This window comes from Phocoena sinus, chromosome 13 (assembly GCF_008692025.1).
Source record: "Phocoena sinus isolate mPhoSin1 chromosome 13, mPhoSin1.pri, whole genome shotgun sequence".
Classification (NCBI taxonomy): Eukaryota; Metazoa; Chordata; class Mammalia; order Artiodactyla; family Phocoenidae; genus Phocoena; species Phocoena sinus.
Genome location: NC_045775.1, coordinates 51906094 through 51921325, shown reverse-complemented (window position 1 = coordinate 51921325; position 15232 = coordinate 51906094). Strand labels below are relative to the sequence as shown.

The window sequence follows — 15232 nt, the reverse complement described above, 5'->3', positions numbered from 1 at the left end:
TCATAATATTAAAACTATTACATCAATTTTGTGTTGTCTGTAATGACCACATTGGATTGGATGCTCTATTTGCTCTATCTTATTTAATCCTTGTTGTAACCCTAAGAGGTAAGTACTGTTGTTATCTCCATTTTACAGATGGGGAACTTGAGGCATAAAGAAGTTAACTTGTTTTAGATCACAGTGAGTTAGGCTTTGATCCTTGGTTAGACTCCCGAATGAAACTGTTAGCCACTGTGCTGTAATGGTTCTCCAAATACGTACTGTTATTATCTAATTTCAACCTAGATGGCTACTTATTTAGACTGCTTTTCTTTTGCTTTGTTAGATCATAAAATCTTTTCAGCGTTGCATTTCAAACCCCAAATGAGTATCTCTTTGAAATACCTACTGTTTGGATTATCTGAAAACTGCAAATATGGATTCCTTAATTTGTGTAACTGGTATTTTTATTAAATATGAAATACCATTTTATCATACTCATATAAATTTTGTTCCTAATTTATCTTCCAAAGAGCTTGCCTATAAGAAAAAAAATTATTATTAAAGAATTTATATCTTTAGGTAAGGTAAATACAGTATTGGGAATTATTGTTCTTTACAGTTCTGCCTATTAAATCTAGAATTGTCCTGAATGTGGTTTAGACTTTTAAATAAGGTTAGGCCTTTGAGTGGTTATTTTTCATGATACATGCTCCTGCCACTGTCTACCCTGCATTGTTGTGTGAGACAATCAAGCTCTTTTCTCTCAACATAATGTTAGAAAATAATATATTAAAAATGAATTGTGTTATGTTCTAGCCTCAAGTTGAAGTGTTGTCAGAGGAAGAAGGGGAAGAAGAGGAGGAGGAAGAAGATATACTCTCTCTGGCAGAAGAAAAATACAGGCCAGCTGCTCTTGAAAAAATGATAGCTTTAGTTGCTCTTTTGGTTGAACAGTCTCGCTCCGAAAGGTGAAATGTTTCAACATTCAAAATGCTTAAAGCATGTTTGATTTTATTCTTTTTACATAATTGTTTTACCATTATTAACTCAGTAGTTTTTGTTACTTAATTCCTTTTAAATAATAACAACACTTTCCATCAACTCTTGTAGTATAAGTATTTCGATCCTTTGTACCAAACTCTTACTTTGCCTGAGTCATGTTAGAAATATACATTGAAGAAATTTACAGTAAAATATCTAGCAAAATTATATGTGCATTCATCCTTTGACCTAGCAACCCCACTTCTGGGATTCTGTTCCCAAAACACCAAAAGATGTATGTGCAGTGCTGTTTATTGAAGCAGTGTTTATAAACAGCAAAAGACTGAAAATGTCCACAAAGATGGTACAAGTTGAAGAAACAGAGCATCCACTTGATAGAGGACTCTATAGCAGAAAAAAACCAGGCAGTATGGACTGTATGTGTACCACCATGGAGAGTTCTTTAAGATACATATCACTGAGGTGAAAAAAAAACAAGGTGGACAAAAGTATATATAGTATGCTACTTTGGTTTTTCTTTTGGCCACGCAGCATGGCTTACGGGATCACTGAGTCCTAACCACTGGACCACCAGGGAATTCCCTATAGTATGCTACTTTTTAAGAAGGGGAGGCTGTGAGACACAAAGTGAGTGAGAGAGAGAGAGAGAGAAGAGTGTGTGTGTGTGTGTGTGTGTGTGTGTGTGCGCGCACGTGTGCAATCAAGCCACATTATTCATGGATCTCCGCTTTGTGAATTCTCCTACTTAAATTTATTTGTAATCCCCAAATCAGTACTTGTGAAGCGTTTACAGTGATTTGTGGATTTCAGAATGTACAGAGTGGCAAAAAATTGGAGTTGACCTGGCACACACTTCTCCAGCTGAGGTCAAACATGGTGACACTCTGCCTTCTTGTTTCGGTGCTCAAATTGTAAACAAATTTTTGTTTGCAATATATGCCACATTTCTCACATTTATGCTTTTTGTTGGTGATTTGGCTGTTTAAAAATGGTCCCAAGCATAGTGCCAAGTGCTGTCTAGTGTGTTCCTAAGCTCAAGAAGGCCATAATATGCCTTAAGGAGAAAGTACACATTAGATAAGCTTCATTCAGGTTTGAGTTACAGTGCTGTTTGCTCTGTATTCAGTGCTAATGAGTCAACATTAAATCAGGTGTCTTTAAACAGAAACACACATTATGCAAGGTAACATATTGATCTATTGATGAAAGTGTTATGACCAGAGGTTCACAGGAACCTAAGTGTATGTTTTCCCTATGAGCAGTGATTCAGTGTTCACTAATTCAGTGTTCGCAGCTCTTTATAGAACGTAAGTACTACAAGTAACAAGAACTGACTATTTTTCTAATTGAAGACTAAATTTTTAAAAATAAATGTTAAGTTTCCAGTGGTTGGGGGAGGGGAAAACAGGCTGGAGGGGACAGGAATGAAGGTTTGACTTCTTTGAATATAGTACACTGTTTTGTTTTTTAGATTTATCTTTGGAATCATGTAAATGTTTTCTATAATTATAAGTAAATTAATAAAATGCAATCCCTAAAAATCAAAAGCAGACTGAAATAAATGAGCCTAACTGTATATTGAGTTGGTGACATAGCCACTGGAGAGGAATTAAAGTGACTTTAGAACACATTGATTTAACTGTAATTTTTAGTGGGATGTACCTGAAGGACAAAAAGAATTGTAAAATTATCCTCAAGTGTTTTACTAATTATATTGTGAGTAGTAGTATAATTAGAATTATTATTCTGAAACTGTATTATAGAATAAAACAAATAGATAATTGTTAATGTCATTAGAAACCAAGATTTTCAGAAAAAGAAAAGAGAAATACAAATATAAAATTGTAGGATGTTTACATAACTTCTTCAAAACTAAATTTGAATTTGGGAATATCAGTAGAGTTCATGGTATATTTTGTCTTAAGCAAACAAAAAATGTATTATGTATCTCCATTTTCTGAAAAGGCCTAGAAATCCTCTCCAACCCAAAAATCAGTGAGTGACCCTGGCATCTAGATAATATTTCCCACTGAAAAAAATCAAGGTTCCTTGAGAAAATGGCCAATTCCAGGTCTTGGGCAAGAAATGAATGGGAAGCCTCGAACATTTTGTCATTTTGGAAAGCAAGGAGGCTATCAAAGACTACTGAGGTCATGTTAAAAGGTCTCAAGAGTCAACTTAAGGAGGTTTCTACTGGTTACAGATTGGACAACTTGAACATCAATAATAGTAATAACAACTGCAAGTGGACTAAAACACATCATGGATGTTTACATCCATGAATTCATAATGATACCTAAAGACAAAATTTTAAAAATTATTGACAACTTTTGGAGTATATTAAGAAACCAAGTAACAATTTTGGAAACTTATTAATAAAGGAACAATATCAAGTATTTATCTTACCTGCAAGAATTATACTTCATGGCAACCAAATGGTAAATGAGAGAGATGTTCATCGTCATAGAGGTATTTGAGCTAATAAATGAGCAAGTAATGCTGGAATTAGGATATCAATATTTTGCATCCCAAATGCAATAATGGATCTAGGAAATGATCATCATGGGCTGAAAACATTACAAAAAGAGGGACAGCTTTTCATTGTGTGCCTCCTAATGAAAGTTCACACTACCGTTTATTAAGGTATTCTTGATTAAAAAGTCAAACCTAGATCTGATCAAGTCTCTAGATCTAATAACTACCAGTTTATAGGAAATACGGGGACAGAGGAATATGTTAAAACAACACACCAAGGATATAATCAGCAAAATGGAAATGTGGGAAATTCTACAGGTTAAACCACCTGCTTTCTTCAACAGATTAATTGCAAGATAAAAACAAAATCGGAGGGGAAACCAGTTGTCTAAAAGAGATTTAAAAGACATTTCAACCAGTGTCAACAGAGGACTTCATTTGGATCCTGATTCAAACAAATTATAAAAAAAATTTTTTAGAAACTTGAGGAAATTGTACATTGACTGGATCTTGTATGATAATAAGAAATTGTTAATTTATTTTAGGTGTGAATAATGGTAGTGTTGTTTATGTTTTTGAAATTTATGTTTGGGATATGTATTGAAATTTATGGACTAAGTGATAACATATCTGGAATTGCTTCAAAATAGTTCATATTTGAACAAGTAGGAGGTACAGATGAATCAAGACCGACCGTAAGGTGGTAATTTGCAACTGAGTGATGGGATGCTTACAGTATTCTTTTTTTGTATGTGTTTGAAATTTTCTATAATAAGTTAAAGAAATATGCAGTAATTTTAAACTTGAAAGTGAAATTCTCTATTTCTTAGAAGTTCGTTTTGTTTTGAAGGTTCTCATGTCAAAAAAAAGCTCTCTAAATTAGACCCATCCTCGTGTTACAGTACACCAACATTTTGAGTTAATTAAATGGAAACAAAGTAGATTTGGACTTCCATGTACCAATCTTGGAATTTTGAAAAATTGTCTAAAAGATGTCTAGTGAGCAAGTCTAGCTAGCAGAAAGTTCAAAAATCATTTCATGATGTTAGCTTGGTACACTTGTAATTGAATCAACAATTTTGTTATGTGTCATGATGCAAATGGCTATAAAGTAGTATAGAGGAAAGAAAAACTTATTTCCACTAATGTTTTCTTTCAGGCATTTGACATTATCACAGACTGACATGGCGGCATTAACAGGAGGAAAGGTAATACCGTCTCAATATTAGACCACTTGATAATCACAAAAATAACAACAAAATAGTTCTTAAATGAACAACTTTTGCTTTTAACAGGGATTTCCCTTCTTGTTTCAACATATTCGTGATGGCATCAATATAAGACAAACTTGTAATCTGATTTTCAGCCTTTGTCGATACAATAATCGACTTGCAGAACATGTAAGTGCTGAGAAACAGTCTTAAAGATTTTTGGTAATTTGTGGAAGAATATTCTGAAATTATCCCTTTTGTTTTGTTTTGTTTTAGATTGTATCTATGCTTTTCACATCAATAGCAAAATTGACTCCTGAGGTATGTAGACATCTGTTCATTCATGTTTTTCAAGCAGCTATCAGCACTGACAATGCTTTCAAATGAACCTTTTTAATTGTTTTTGGGAAAAAATTTATCAAGGCTTCCCTCATAATACAACAACCTATTTTTAACTATGTAACTTGAATAAAGTGAATTACCTCTTCACATCTTGTCACAAATGTCATTTTCCTAATTAAATATAAATTTACATATAAGTTGAATATATCAGAGTTCCACCTAGATACTGAGCTTTAAAATTGTTTGGTTTGAAGCATATATCATATTGTACCTTAGAAGAAAGTAGAATAACCAGAATTCTGCCTAGGTGGATAAGTATGTATTTTCATAAAATGAAAATATTATAGCTACTTTGATAATACATGTCAAATATTACTATAAATTATACCTCAGAGAGCAAAGGTTGCTGCAGGAAACTTTTAATCTAAATTTTTCTATAAACATGGTTGTCTCATTAACAAGAGTTTTGATACATTTTTTCCCAAATTGGCATCCAGAAAAATAGATGTTTTCTGTTAAATGTGGCTCCCACACAATTGACACTGTATCCTGCGCTCACCCTTCTGCTTTATGAGAGTTCAGGTTCATATGTATGAGTACTGAGCTCTCTAACCTAATACAGCAGATGTAAATGTGATCTGTAGAAGAGTTATACTTCTTTGTTTTCAGCTGGAAATGATGGGTTCAAACAGATCTAAATACACAGTCATGTACATGTCTTATAGGCAGCCAATCCTTTCTTTAAATTGTTGACTATGCTAATGGAGTTTGCTGGTGGACCTCCAGGAATGCCCCCCTTTGCATCTTACATTCTACAAAGGATATGGGAGGTAAGTCTTGCAGCAGATGTTTTAGTGTTTATTTTTCTGAGGGCTTTATTTTTCTAACACAGTCACTCACATTTTAAGTACTAGTTTCTTCTTGCTTGGGTAACTCAAAATGGTTTTAGTAAGTCACAGGTCAAGGGGAGAAGAGATGCTTTAGTCAGAAGATCTAGGGGAAAAAGGAGTTCTTCCCTAGTGTCTCAGATGTTTAAAGATTTTCTCGTAGAGTCATAAGCAGTCTTCAGCCCATCCGAGGTCCTCATTCCCGTATCCTCAAAAAAGATTCCGTAAAGTGGTAGAAGCCCTAGAAATACAAGCCAGATGCTTTCAGCAGTTGATAGAAAATACAGAGGACGCACCAGCCACTTCCTTTCTTCCAGAGTTACTGCTGAGGTTACAGAATCTTAGTGAGTGTTGGAAATGCCCACTCTCTAGACCAGGGGCCTGGCAAACTTTTTCTCTTCATAGTCCAGATAGTAAATATTTTAGGCTTTGCGGGCCATATGGTCTCTGTTAGAACCATTCAGCTGCTGTTTTACCATAAAACCAGCCATAGACAAAATGTAAATGAGTGGGCATGGTTGTATTCCAATATAAACTTAAAAACAGGCAAACCACAGAAGCCGTAATTTTGGCTTCTGAGAGCCATAATTTTCCAACCCCTACTCTAGATTCCTAGGATTTCCTTTTCCAATGAAAAAGATCTTCCCAGCAGTATAGTGAGCTAGTTTTCATTCTCACTTATAGTAGCAGATTGGGCAAACAATAAGAAAAGTAAAGATGGAAATTTTAGAGAATTAAAAGCACTTTTAAATAACTTTGTAAACTTAAGACCTTAAAGGTCATTGAGTTCTCTTATTGGTCCTGTGTTAGAGTCCTTGGTTATTATAATTTTATTTTGTAAACTAATGACAAATTCTCCTTGAACATATTCCTGTTAATAAAAATAAGTTGCTTTAAAAATGGGAAAAAACATGGGTGTGAAACTTCTTTCAGGCTCTAGTTTTCAAAAAACTATTTAGCTTTAAAGTGTCTGATGCACATACCAAAAGTAAGTTTAAAAAAGTAACTGCTCATTCAGTTAGCCTTATATTCTGTTCTTGTCATTTTACTTGTAGGTAATTGAATACAATCCTTCTCAGTGTCTGGATTGGTTGGCAGTGCAGACACCCCGAAATAAACTGGCACACAGCTGGGTCCTACAGAATATGGAAAACTGGGTCGAGCGGTTTCTTTTGGCTCACAATTATCCTAGAGTCAGGACTTGTAAGTCAAATATTCAGAATTTAAGAAACCATTTTGTTGTTGTTCCACGTTTCGTTTTGTTTTTTGTTTGTTTTAAGGTGATCATAATATGCCCATTGTATAATACAGAAAGGCTCTTAGAGATATTGTTTTAAACGCCAAGGTTATATTAGTATTTGAAAACCTATGGCGATGTTTTACAAATATCTATAGTGTTTTTGTTTTTTTAAGGATAGGAAACTGTGTCTTTTCTTGGGTGATATCACCACCACTATCATTTTTGTTTCCTTTCTTGATAGAATCACAAAGCATTATCAGCATTAGTGAAGAGAGTAATGGGTCAGAAAATCCTGTCTTAAAAGTAACTTGAGAAGGCTAAGAGTAAAGTGACAATTAAAACACAAAATAAGCTGAGAGAAAATATTCTCTGAAGTTATGGGAGTTAAATGATAAATATCTTTATTGTACCCAGGCCAGAAGGGAATAAACAAAGATCTTGGAAGACAGATGGACAAATACCAAAAATAGATACTTCACAGAATAGGTAACTGATTGTAAATAAACACAGAGTATGTTTTCTTTTGATAGTATTAAAAGAAATAAAAATCAAAGTAGTTAATTTTTTTAATTCTTTAATCATTCAATTTAATCATTAACATCATATTTCCTAGTTTTCTGCTGAGAGGGCATACAATCAGTAACACTCCAGTAGCAGCAAGCACATCAAATACCCAGATCCATGTTTTTAAACATCATTTCCGATAAAATGAAACACAGCTCCTTGGAGAGATGGCTGATTGTAGGACTAGGGCAGGGAATATACAAGATGAGCCGGTAGCATCTTGTGGAACCAGAAAGTAAGGAAGTACTCCCAAAACAAAATGATGGGGGTATGTCAAAGGCACATAGAACCAACCTGAAAGAGCTCCCAATGCCCAAAGCTGGAACAATTTGAGAGAAAAAATAATTAACATAGCACTGAATTGTAATCCAAAGTATAAAATAAATACCCATGAGTCCATACTGATATAAATGAATGACTGAATAAACAAAGAAATGAAGAAGAGACAAATCTCCCATACAGAAGAATTCCAAAAAATTTATGTACATCTTCCCCCCCAAAAGGGAAACACCCTTGAGTGTGAGCTTAGTGACTTGCTTTCAAAGAGTAGAGTGTGAGGGATAGAGAAAATAACGTTAAGAAACTTGACAAACATTAAGTCAGGCAGATAATTAAGGTTAAAAATGTCACTGATAAGTCATGTTGATAGTATGTGCCCTTGATATGGTGTGATGCACAGGGCACTTCATCATGTGGTCTTCCTCCCAAAATCCCGTAACCTGAGTCTAACCATGATACACATCAGATAAACTTAATTTGAGGGACATTCTACAAAAATACCTGACCACTACTCCTCAAAACTGTCATGGTCTTCCAAGGAAAGTCTGAGAAAGTGTCACAGTCAAGAGGAGCTTAAGGAGACATGACATCTAAATCTCATGTATCCTAAATGAGATCCTAGAAGCAGAAAAAGAACATTAGGACAAAACTATTGAAATCTGAAGTGTGGAATTTAATTAATAGTAATGTGCCAGTGTTGGTTCCTTAGTCACAACAAATGTACCATGGTAATAATGTTAACAGGGGAAATGGGAGAAGGGTGTATAGGAACTGTCTGTTCTACCTCTTCTAAAATAAAAGGTTTATTAGGGGAAAACATGTTTCAGTGGTGGGTACACATGGATTGGCAATGGTGCTCTGCTCATAGGCTTTTTTTCCTGCCAGTTTAGTTAACCCCACAATAATGGGATATTTGTAAGAGCTGACACATATGCTGGTTGGTATTTATGTCCTGACTCCTGACCATAAAACAATTAAAAACTTTTGCTGAACCAAACAAACAAACCAAAACAAAAAGAAAAGCTTTTTAGCTAGCTGGTACACCTAACATTCATAGTAGTGCTAAAGAAATAGCATTCTCATACACTGCAGCGACATTGTAAGTTAATATTACCCTTATGAAATGCAGTTTAGCAGTATGTACCAAGATCCTTAATTTTTTTTTCCCTTTTTCAACTCAGTAATACCATTGCAGGGATTCTGGTATAAGTAAGTCATCCAGTATATGAATGTCCAACAGCATTATTTGTAAGTGTGAAAAATTTTAAACTAGATGTTCAGATAGGAAATAAATTGTTATGCATCATTTAAAAATTATAATAGTGAAGACTATAGAAATACGAAAACATGCTTTTGAAATAATGTAACTTGAAATAGGGGCCCAAATATTTGAATAGAATCAGTATAACTCAGTAAGAATTAGGGTAACATGGATAGAAGAAAAGCTACAGAGAAATACTTGTAAATCCTACAAAATAATTTTAAGGAATGACTGTTTAGAATATTTAGCAAAAAGAAAATGGTGACACGATAGGTGTCTTAAAATAGTTGAGTTGCCATATAGAAATGGACAATTTGTTCTAAGTTCTCTAGACCCAGGAATTTTTAAGTTATAGCAAGGCAGTTTTTAGAAAGATGGTCTGTTCTTCTACATTGACTTCCCTGTTTGTTCTCAAAGATAAAAATAATTAAAAAGTCGTGGGTTTTTTTCCCCTAGCAGAACTTACTTTTTATTTAAAAGCAAATAGTTTTTATAGAAATAAGTAGATGGTTAGGTATGTGATAAAGCAAAACAAAATGTTAATTGTAGAATTTATGTGGTAGGTCCATGGGTCATTATTTAGTAGAATGTTTTCAACCTTTCACAATGTTCGAAATTTTTTTCAAAATAAAATGTTGGGGTAAAAGTATCTAACTTAAACTGAATAATTTTTTTAATAAAATTATTTTCTCAATTGCAGTTTTATACAAATTTGATCAAGATGACACCTACATGCCAAGTTTTTATATTTGAAACACATACCAAACTGAGCCTGACTGAAAACAGGCTAATCAGAGCAATATATAGGTGATGAAATATGTAGAAATGGAGTATTGTGCAAAAATAAAGTTTAATTTGACATCCATAAAAGAGATTACAATTAATTTTAGAAACCCTAACTGTATTTGCTTTGGTAGTATGATGGAAGTTATCAAATTATAGGTAGAATAGTGGGAGACAGAATTAGTAGGTGTATTGAAAAGGGTTATACTAAGGCATTAGATGCCTTGAGTAGGCTCTGTAATGAATGTTGTTAGGACGATTAACTCATGAGTCTGACAATCAAGGTTTGAATTCCAGCTCTGCCACTTCCTGTGGAAAATGGGGTAGTCATACTGTTTTAAGTCTGAGTAAAAGTGGAGATAATAAAACTAATACCAACTACATAAAGAATGTGTTAAATTTAAGCATTTGATAAATGTTAGCAGTTCTTGTTGTTTGTTACCATTATCATCGTCATCATCATCATCATCGTTTCTCGAAGTCAAGTCTGGGCTCCCCCTTTTTATCTGTGTGACCTTGGTCTTTGCTTCTCTAAGATTCAGATTTTCCAGTGTATCATCACCTGCCTCCAGGTTGATTGTGAGGGATTAAATGAGATAATATTTGCAACGTACCTAGCTTAGTGCCTTGCTAATAGTAACTCCTTTTACAGATGGGTTCAACTAATGAGTCATTATCCTCTCAGAATTATACCATAGGCTTAATAACATTTTCCAGGTATGTTGAAGGAAGGGATTCTTTCTCTGCATGCAAGGTTAGCCTAGAAGACTTTCAGAGATTTTCCAAAGTTAATGTTCTATAATTGGCATATATATATATATAATCTTTATAATACAAAAGGCTTTTAGATAGATCTTATTCTATCTTTATAATGTAAGTTTACCATTATCTACAAAATAATACTGAATTATTTTGTAATAATTGATAAAGAAGAGGAAAATTAAGACCCTAAATTAATGATTTGATATGTCAGACAGCATTATGTAGGTCTTCTGGCTCCAAATGCTGTGTTCTTCCTGTTAAACCATATTATTCCCTGAGAAGAAATAAAATGATAAAACAAATGGGAAAATTCTACGTCTTGGGAAAGCTAAACAAAAGAGGTTTAAAACTTTGTTTATGCGATTGTTGTCACCACTTAAAAAATAGCAGTGACAAAATGGAAGACGTCTGTTTTTGTCATTCCTTGGGATTTCTCTGGTACCAGTGGTAGAGCAGAAAGATATTAAAAGAGATGTTCATGTCCCTTAATTTTTATTCATTTTAATTTTTAAAGGGAAGAGTGACTTTGTGTTTAATGACTGCTCTTCAGTCTATTTTATATCTTGTAAGCATCTGACAGTTTTGTTTTACATTTTATAGCTGCAGCTTATCTTCTGGTGTCCCTTATACCAAGCAATTCATTCCGCCAGATGTTCCGGTCAACAAGGTCTTTGCACATCCCAACCCGTGACCTTCCACTCAGTCCAGACACAACAGTAGTCCTACATCAGGTCTACAACGTGCTCCTTGGTTTGCTCTCAAGAGCCAAACTTTATGTTGATGCTGCTGTTCATGGCACTACAAAGCTAGTGCCCTATTTTAGCTTTATGACTTACTGTTTAATTTCCAAAACTGAGAAGCTGATGTTTTCCACATATTTCATGGATTTGTGGAACCTTTTCCAGCCTAAACTTTCTGAGCCAGCAATAGCTACAAATCACAATAAACAGGCTTTGCTTTCATTTTGGTACAATGTGTGTGCTGACTGTCCAGAGAATATCCGCCTTATTGTTCAGAACCCAGTGGTAACCAAGAACATTGCCTTCAATTACATCCTTGCTGACCATGATGATCAGGATGTGGTGCTTTTTAACCGTGGGATGCTGCCTGCCTACTACGGCATTCTGAGGCTCTGCTGTGAACAGTCTCCTGCATTTACACGACAACTGGCTTCTCACCAGAACATTCAGTGGGCCTTTAAGAATCTTACACCACATGCCAGCCAATACCCTGGAGTAAGTAAAATGATAACTCTTGTATCTGTATCCTCAAATTGAAATACTTGTTTTTCCCGTTGTGGGATGTAGTGACAAAATATGGGAGTACAGTCTGACTTTAACTGTTGTTTCTTAAAGACTTAAGGTTTATTTGTTTTCTTGAATACATGTATAAAATGTTGTTATAAAATTGATAAGTGTGTGGATAACTTTTCTTAGGTTGATATTGAAATTTTATCTCTAATGGAACTTACTTACGTTAATTTGTGGTTTTGTTAATGAGTCTTTCATATATACCTAATGAAAAAGTTCAGCTTTGTGGTACAGTTTTAAGGAAGTGAGTATTTACTATTTAGATATTATCAACATATACATGCTATGCTAAGCTGTAAGCTAGACAATATTTTATCTTAGCTGTAGTATTCCCTAGGGTTTTTTTGTTCGTTCACACTATGTTGAAGTGAATGAAATGGCTTAAAGGTGGGCCTATCAGAGTACAAATATATACCATCTAAATCTGATCCCTTTTTCTCTGCAGACTATAGGTTTTATTTAAAAATTTCCCCTCTCCATGTTAGGCTGTCATTCCTGGATATTTTTTTTCATTGTTGCCTCTTACTCTTTGTTGTAAACTCAAGCTTACATCAAGAGGGTATACATCTGGGAAGGGGGTTGGAAGCAGAGTGCAGAACGCTTTTTCAAGCTGTTGTCAACCCAGAGGCTAAAAACTGCTAATAAGAAAAATTTTTTGCTTACTTTAAGGGGAGTATAGGAGAAGGAACTTTTTCAAGACATTCAACACTTGCTTAAGAGCTCAGTCAAATGACTACAATAAAGGGTATTTTAAGTATTGGTATCCTTGAATTGTGTGCTACACTTCTTTTTCCTGTTGAAGGAAGAAAGGACATTAACTGTCCTTTAGACATAATGTAGTGAATTGTTATTTCTCACCCAGAAAGAATAACCTTATTTCCTGTTAAGAAAGTTAGAATGCCTATAATAAAGGAAAGAAAGTGAGTATATTAAGTACCAAAAGAGGTTCAAAGCCAAGGTTATAAGAATACAGAAGGAGAATGAGAGTCTGCCGAACTTAGGAGGAGTTAGGACAGAATTTTTTAAGATTCAGTGGATTTTTCTCTATCGCATTCACATAAATAATCTCCGATTTAGTTACTAAACATGATGTCTGTAAGTTAAATATACCTTTGATGAGTGCTGGGTGAGTTAGAATATTTATCCCCTAATGTTGTTAGGCATCAATGAAATGTAACATCTTTATTTTAGAACTTATCAGAGATTTTTTTGTGAAAATGGGGCTTAAATCAATTTTTGCCATGAAAAATATGAAGGTTGGGGGTTTCAGGTCTTTGATAAGTATGTATTAGAAGAACAGCCCTTTCCTAACATGCCCATGAGTAAATGAGTTTATAAAACCACAACTAGTGATTTTACTAAAATATTAGGTCCCACATTTCATCCATCTTGAGCTGGATCATCTATCAGTCTAGAAAGATCATTCCAAATGTTGGCACAAAGGGTTTTCTCGAAACAGTATTAATTCAGGTGTAATTGAGGGGTGTAAAATCTTTGTGACAGAGTAATAATTTCTCATTTACTATAGAAAAGGGGGGCAAAGGATGGGCATACCACCTCTGGAACATATATTTGACATTATAAAGCTAGTAATTTAAACAGTTTTAAGACTAAAGTTGAATAAGTTGAATTTACTTGTAGTTTTTAATCTGGAAATTCTATTTTAAGATTATTTTCTTTTAGTGAATAATATATTGCATTTTAAAAATAGAATCCACTGCTAATTTTATAATTGTTCTTGGATGGTACTGCAATCTAACTTAATTTGTGTAATTTTAAGAACTGGCTAATGAGCATAACACTTAGAAATGAGAAGCAGATAGATCATCATAATGCTTATTTGCCCTTTTCAGGCAGTAGAAGAACTATTTAACCTGATGCAGCTGTTCATAGCTCAGAGGCCAGATATGAGAGAAGAAGAATTGGAAGATATTAAACAGTTTAAGAAAACAACCATAAGTTGTTACTTACGTTGCTTAGACGGCCGCTCCTGCTGGACTACTTTAATAAGGTAAAAAGATATTTTCTGATGTTTTTTGTTTGTTTTGTTTTTACAAGTGAAGGGATGGGGACCATCATCTTGACATTAAAGAGGAATAATTTAAATTGTTTATAACTGAAATTTTACCACTTCTTTAAGGTTATTGGGAAAGCATTTAAACCTTTAGACACCTTGGAGGAATTTATATTTTGAGAGTTAATTAGCTACTTTTAATAGTTTTTATTTTGATTTGGTTTTGGATTATCTATGTGTGTTTTATCAGAATCATAGAATTTTAGGGTTGGAAGGAACCTTAATGTACCATCTTCCACCTAAAGCTTAAATCCTCCTCTCTGTGGCAATTCATTCTAACTTATGCTTGGACAGTTCAGTCCTAGAGGTCTCCAGAAATAGCTTACTCCATCTTTGGATAAGTTTCATTGTTAATATGTTTCTCATTTTAGTTAGCCCAGATTTATCTATCTTTTTTAACTATAGGAATTTGCCAAAATACCAAAATATGATCTTTACAGTTAATTGTTCAGAGCTACAGAAGTTATTGAATGACTATAAAGGAACTGCTACAAATTACACTTAATTTCCTTTAACTGTAGAAATTAGGTTAATTTCTGTATATTAAATCTAAGACTTGGGGCTGATGTCTTTTATTAGGCCCACATTTTTTGGCAATACTTTCTTCTTTTTTTTTTTTTTGCGGTACGCGGGCCTCTCACTGTTGTGGCCTCTCCCGTTGCGGAGCGCAGGCTCAACGGCCATGGCTCATGGGCCCAGCCGCTCCATGGCACATGGGATCGTCCCGGACTGGGGCACGAACCCGTGTCCCCTGCATCGGCAGGCGGACTCTGAACCACTGCGCCACCAGGGAAGCCCTTGATTATTTTTTTTAAAAATGAAAGAAAACATCTCATTAAAGTAGAAGGATTTCCAGTTGTACTATATAATAGCAGTTTCCAGTACCTAATAATGAAATAAAGTCGATTAACAAGAGTAATGCAGCTACTTTTGGATGATTATTATATAGATTATTTTCAAGGCCAACATATGTTTTGGGTTTTTTTCCCCCCTCCTGTTCTTCCCAGTAACTAGCTGATGAGTGCTTCAATAATACCAAGTGTATTTTATTGTTATC

At 34.3% G+C, this 15232-nt stretch overlaps 1 protein-coding gene across 5 annotated transcripts in view; it reads left to right on the top strand.

Annotated features, from left to right (window-relative positions):
• USP34 (ubiquitin specific peptidase 34) overlaps nt 1-15232 on the top strand; it is a 234585-nt gene that overhangs the window by 200241 nt on the left and 19112 nt on the right. For all 5 annotated transcript variants that reach the window (XM_032653399.1, XM_032653400.1, XM_032653401.1 and 2 more), the window contains 8 exons: nt 802-953; nt 4622-4670; nt 4758-4862; nt 4950-4994; nt 5741-5845; nt 6958-7105; nt 11392-12026; nt 13955-14112. In XM_032653399.1, the coding sequence (XP_032509290.1) occupies nt 802-953; nt 4622-4670; nt 4758-4862; nt 4950-4994; nt 5741-5845; nt 6958-7105; nt 11392-12026; nt 13955-14112 (1397 nt within the window). The remainder of the gene's footprint in view (nt 1-801; nt 954-4621; nt 4671-4757; nt 4863-4949; nt 4995-5740; nt 5846-6957; nt 7106-11391; nt 12027-13954; nt 14113-15232) is intronic.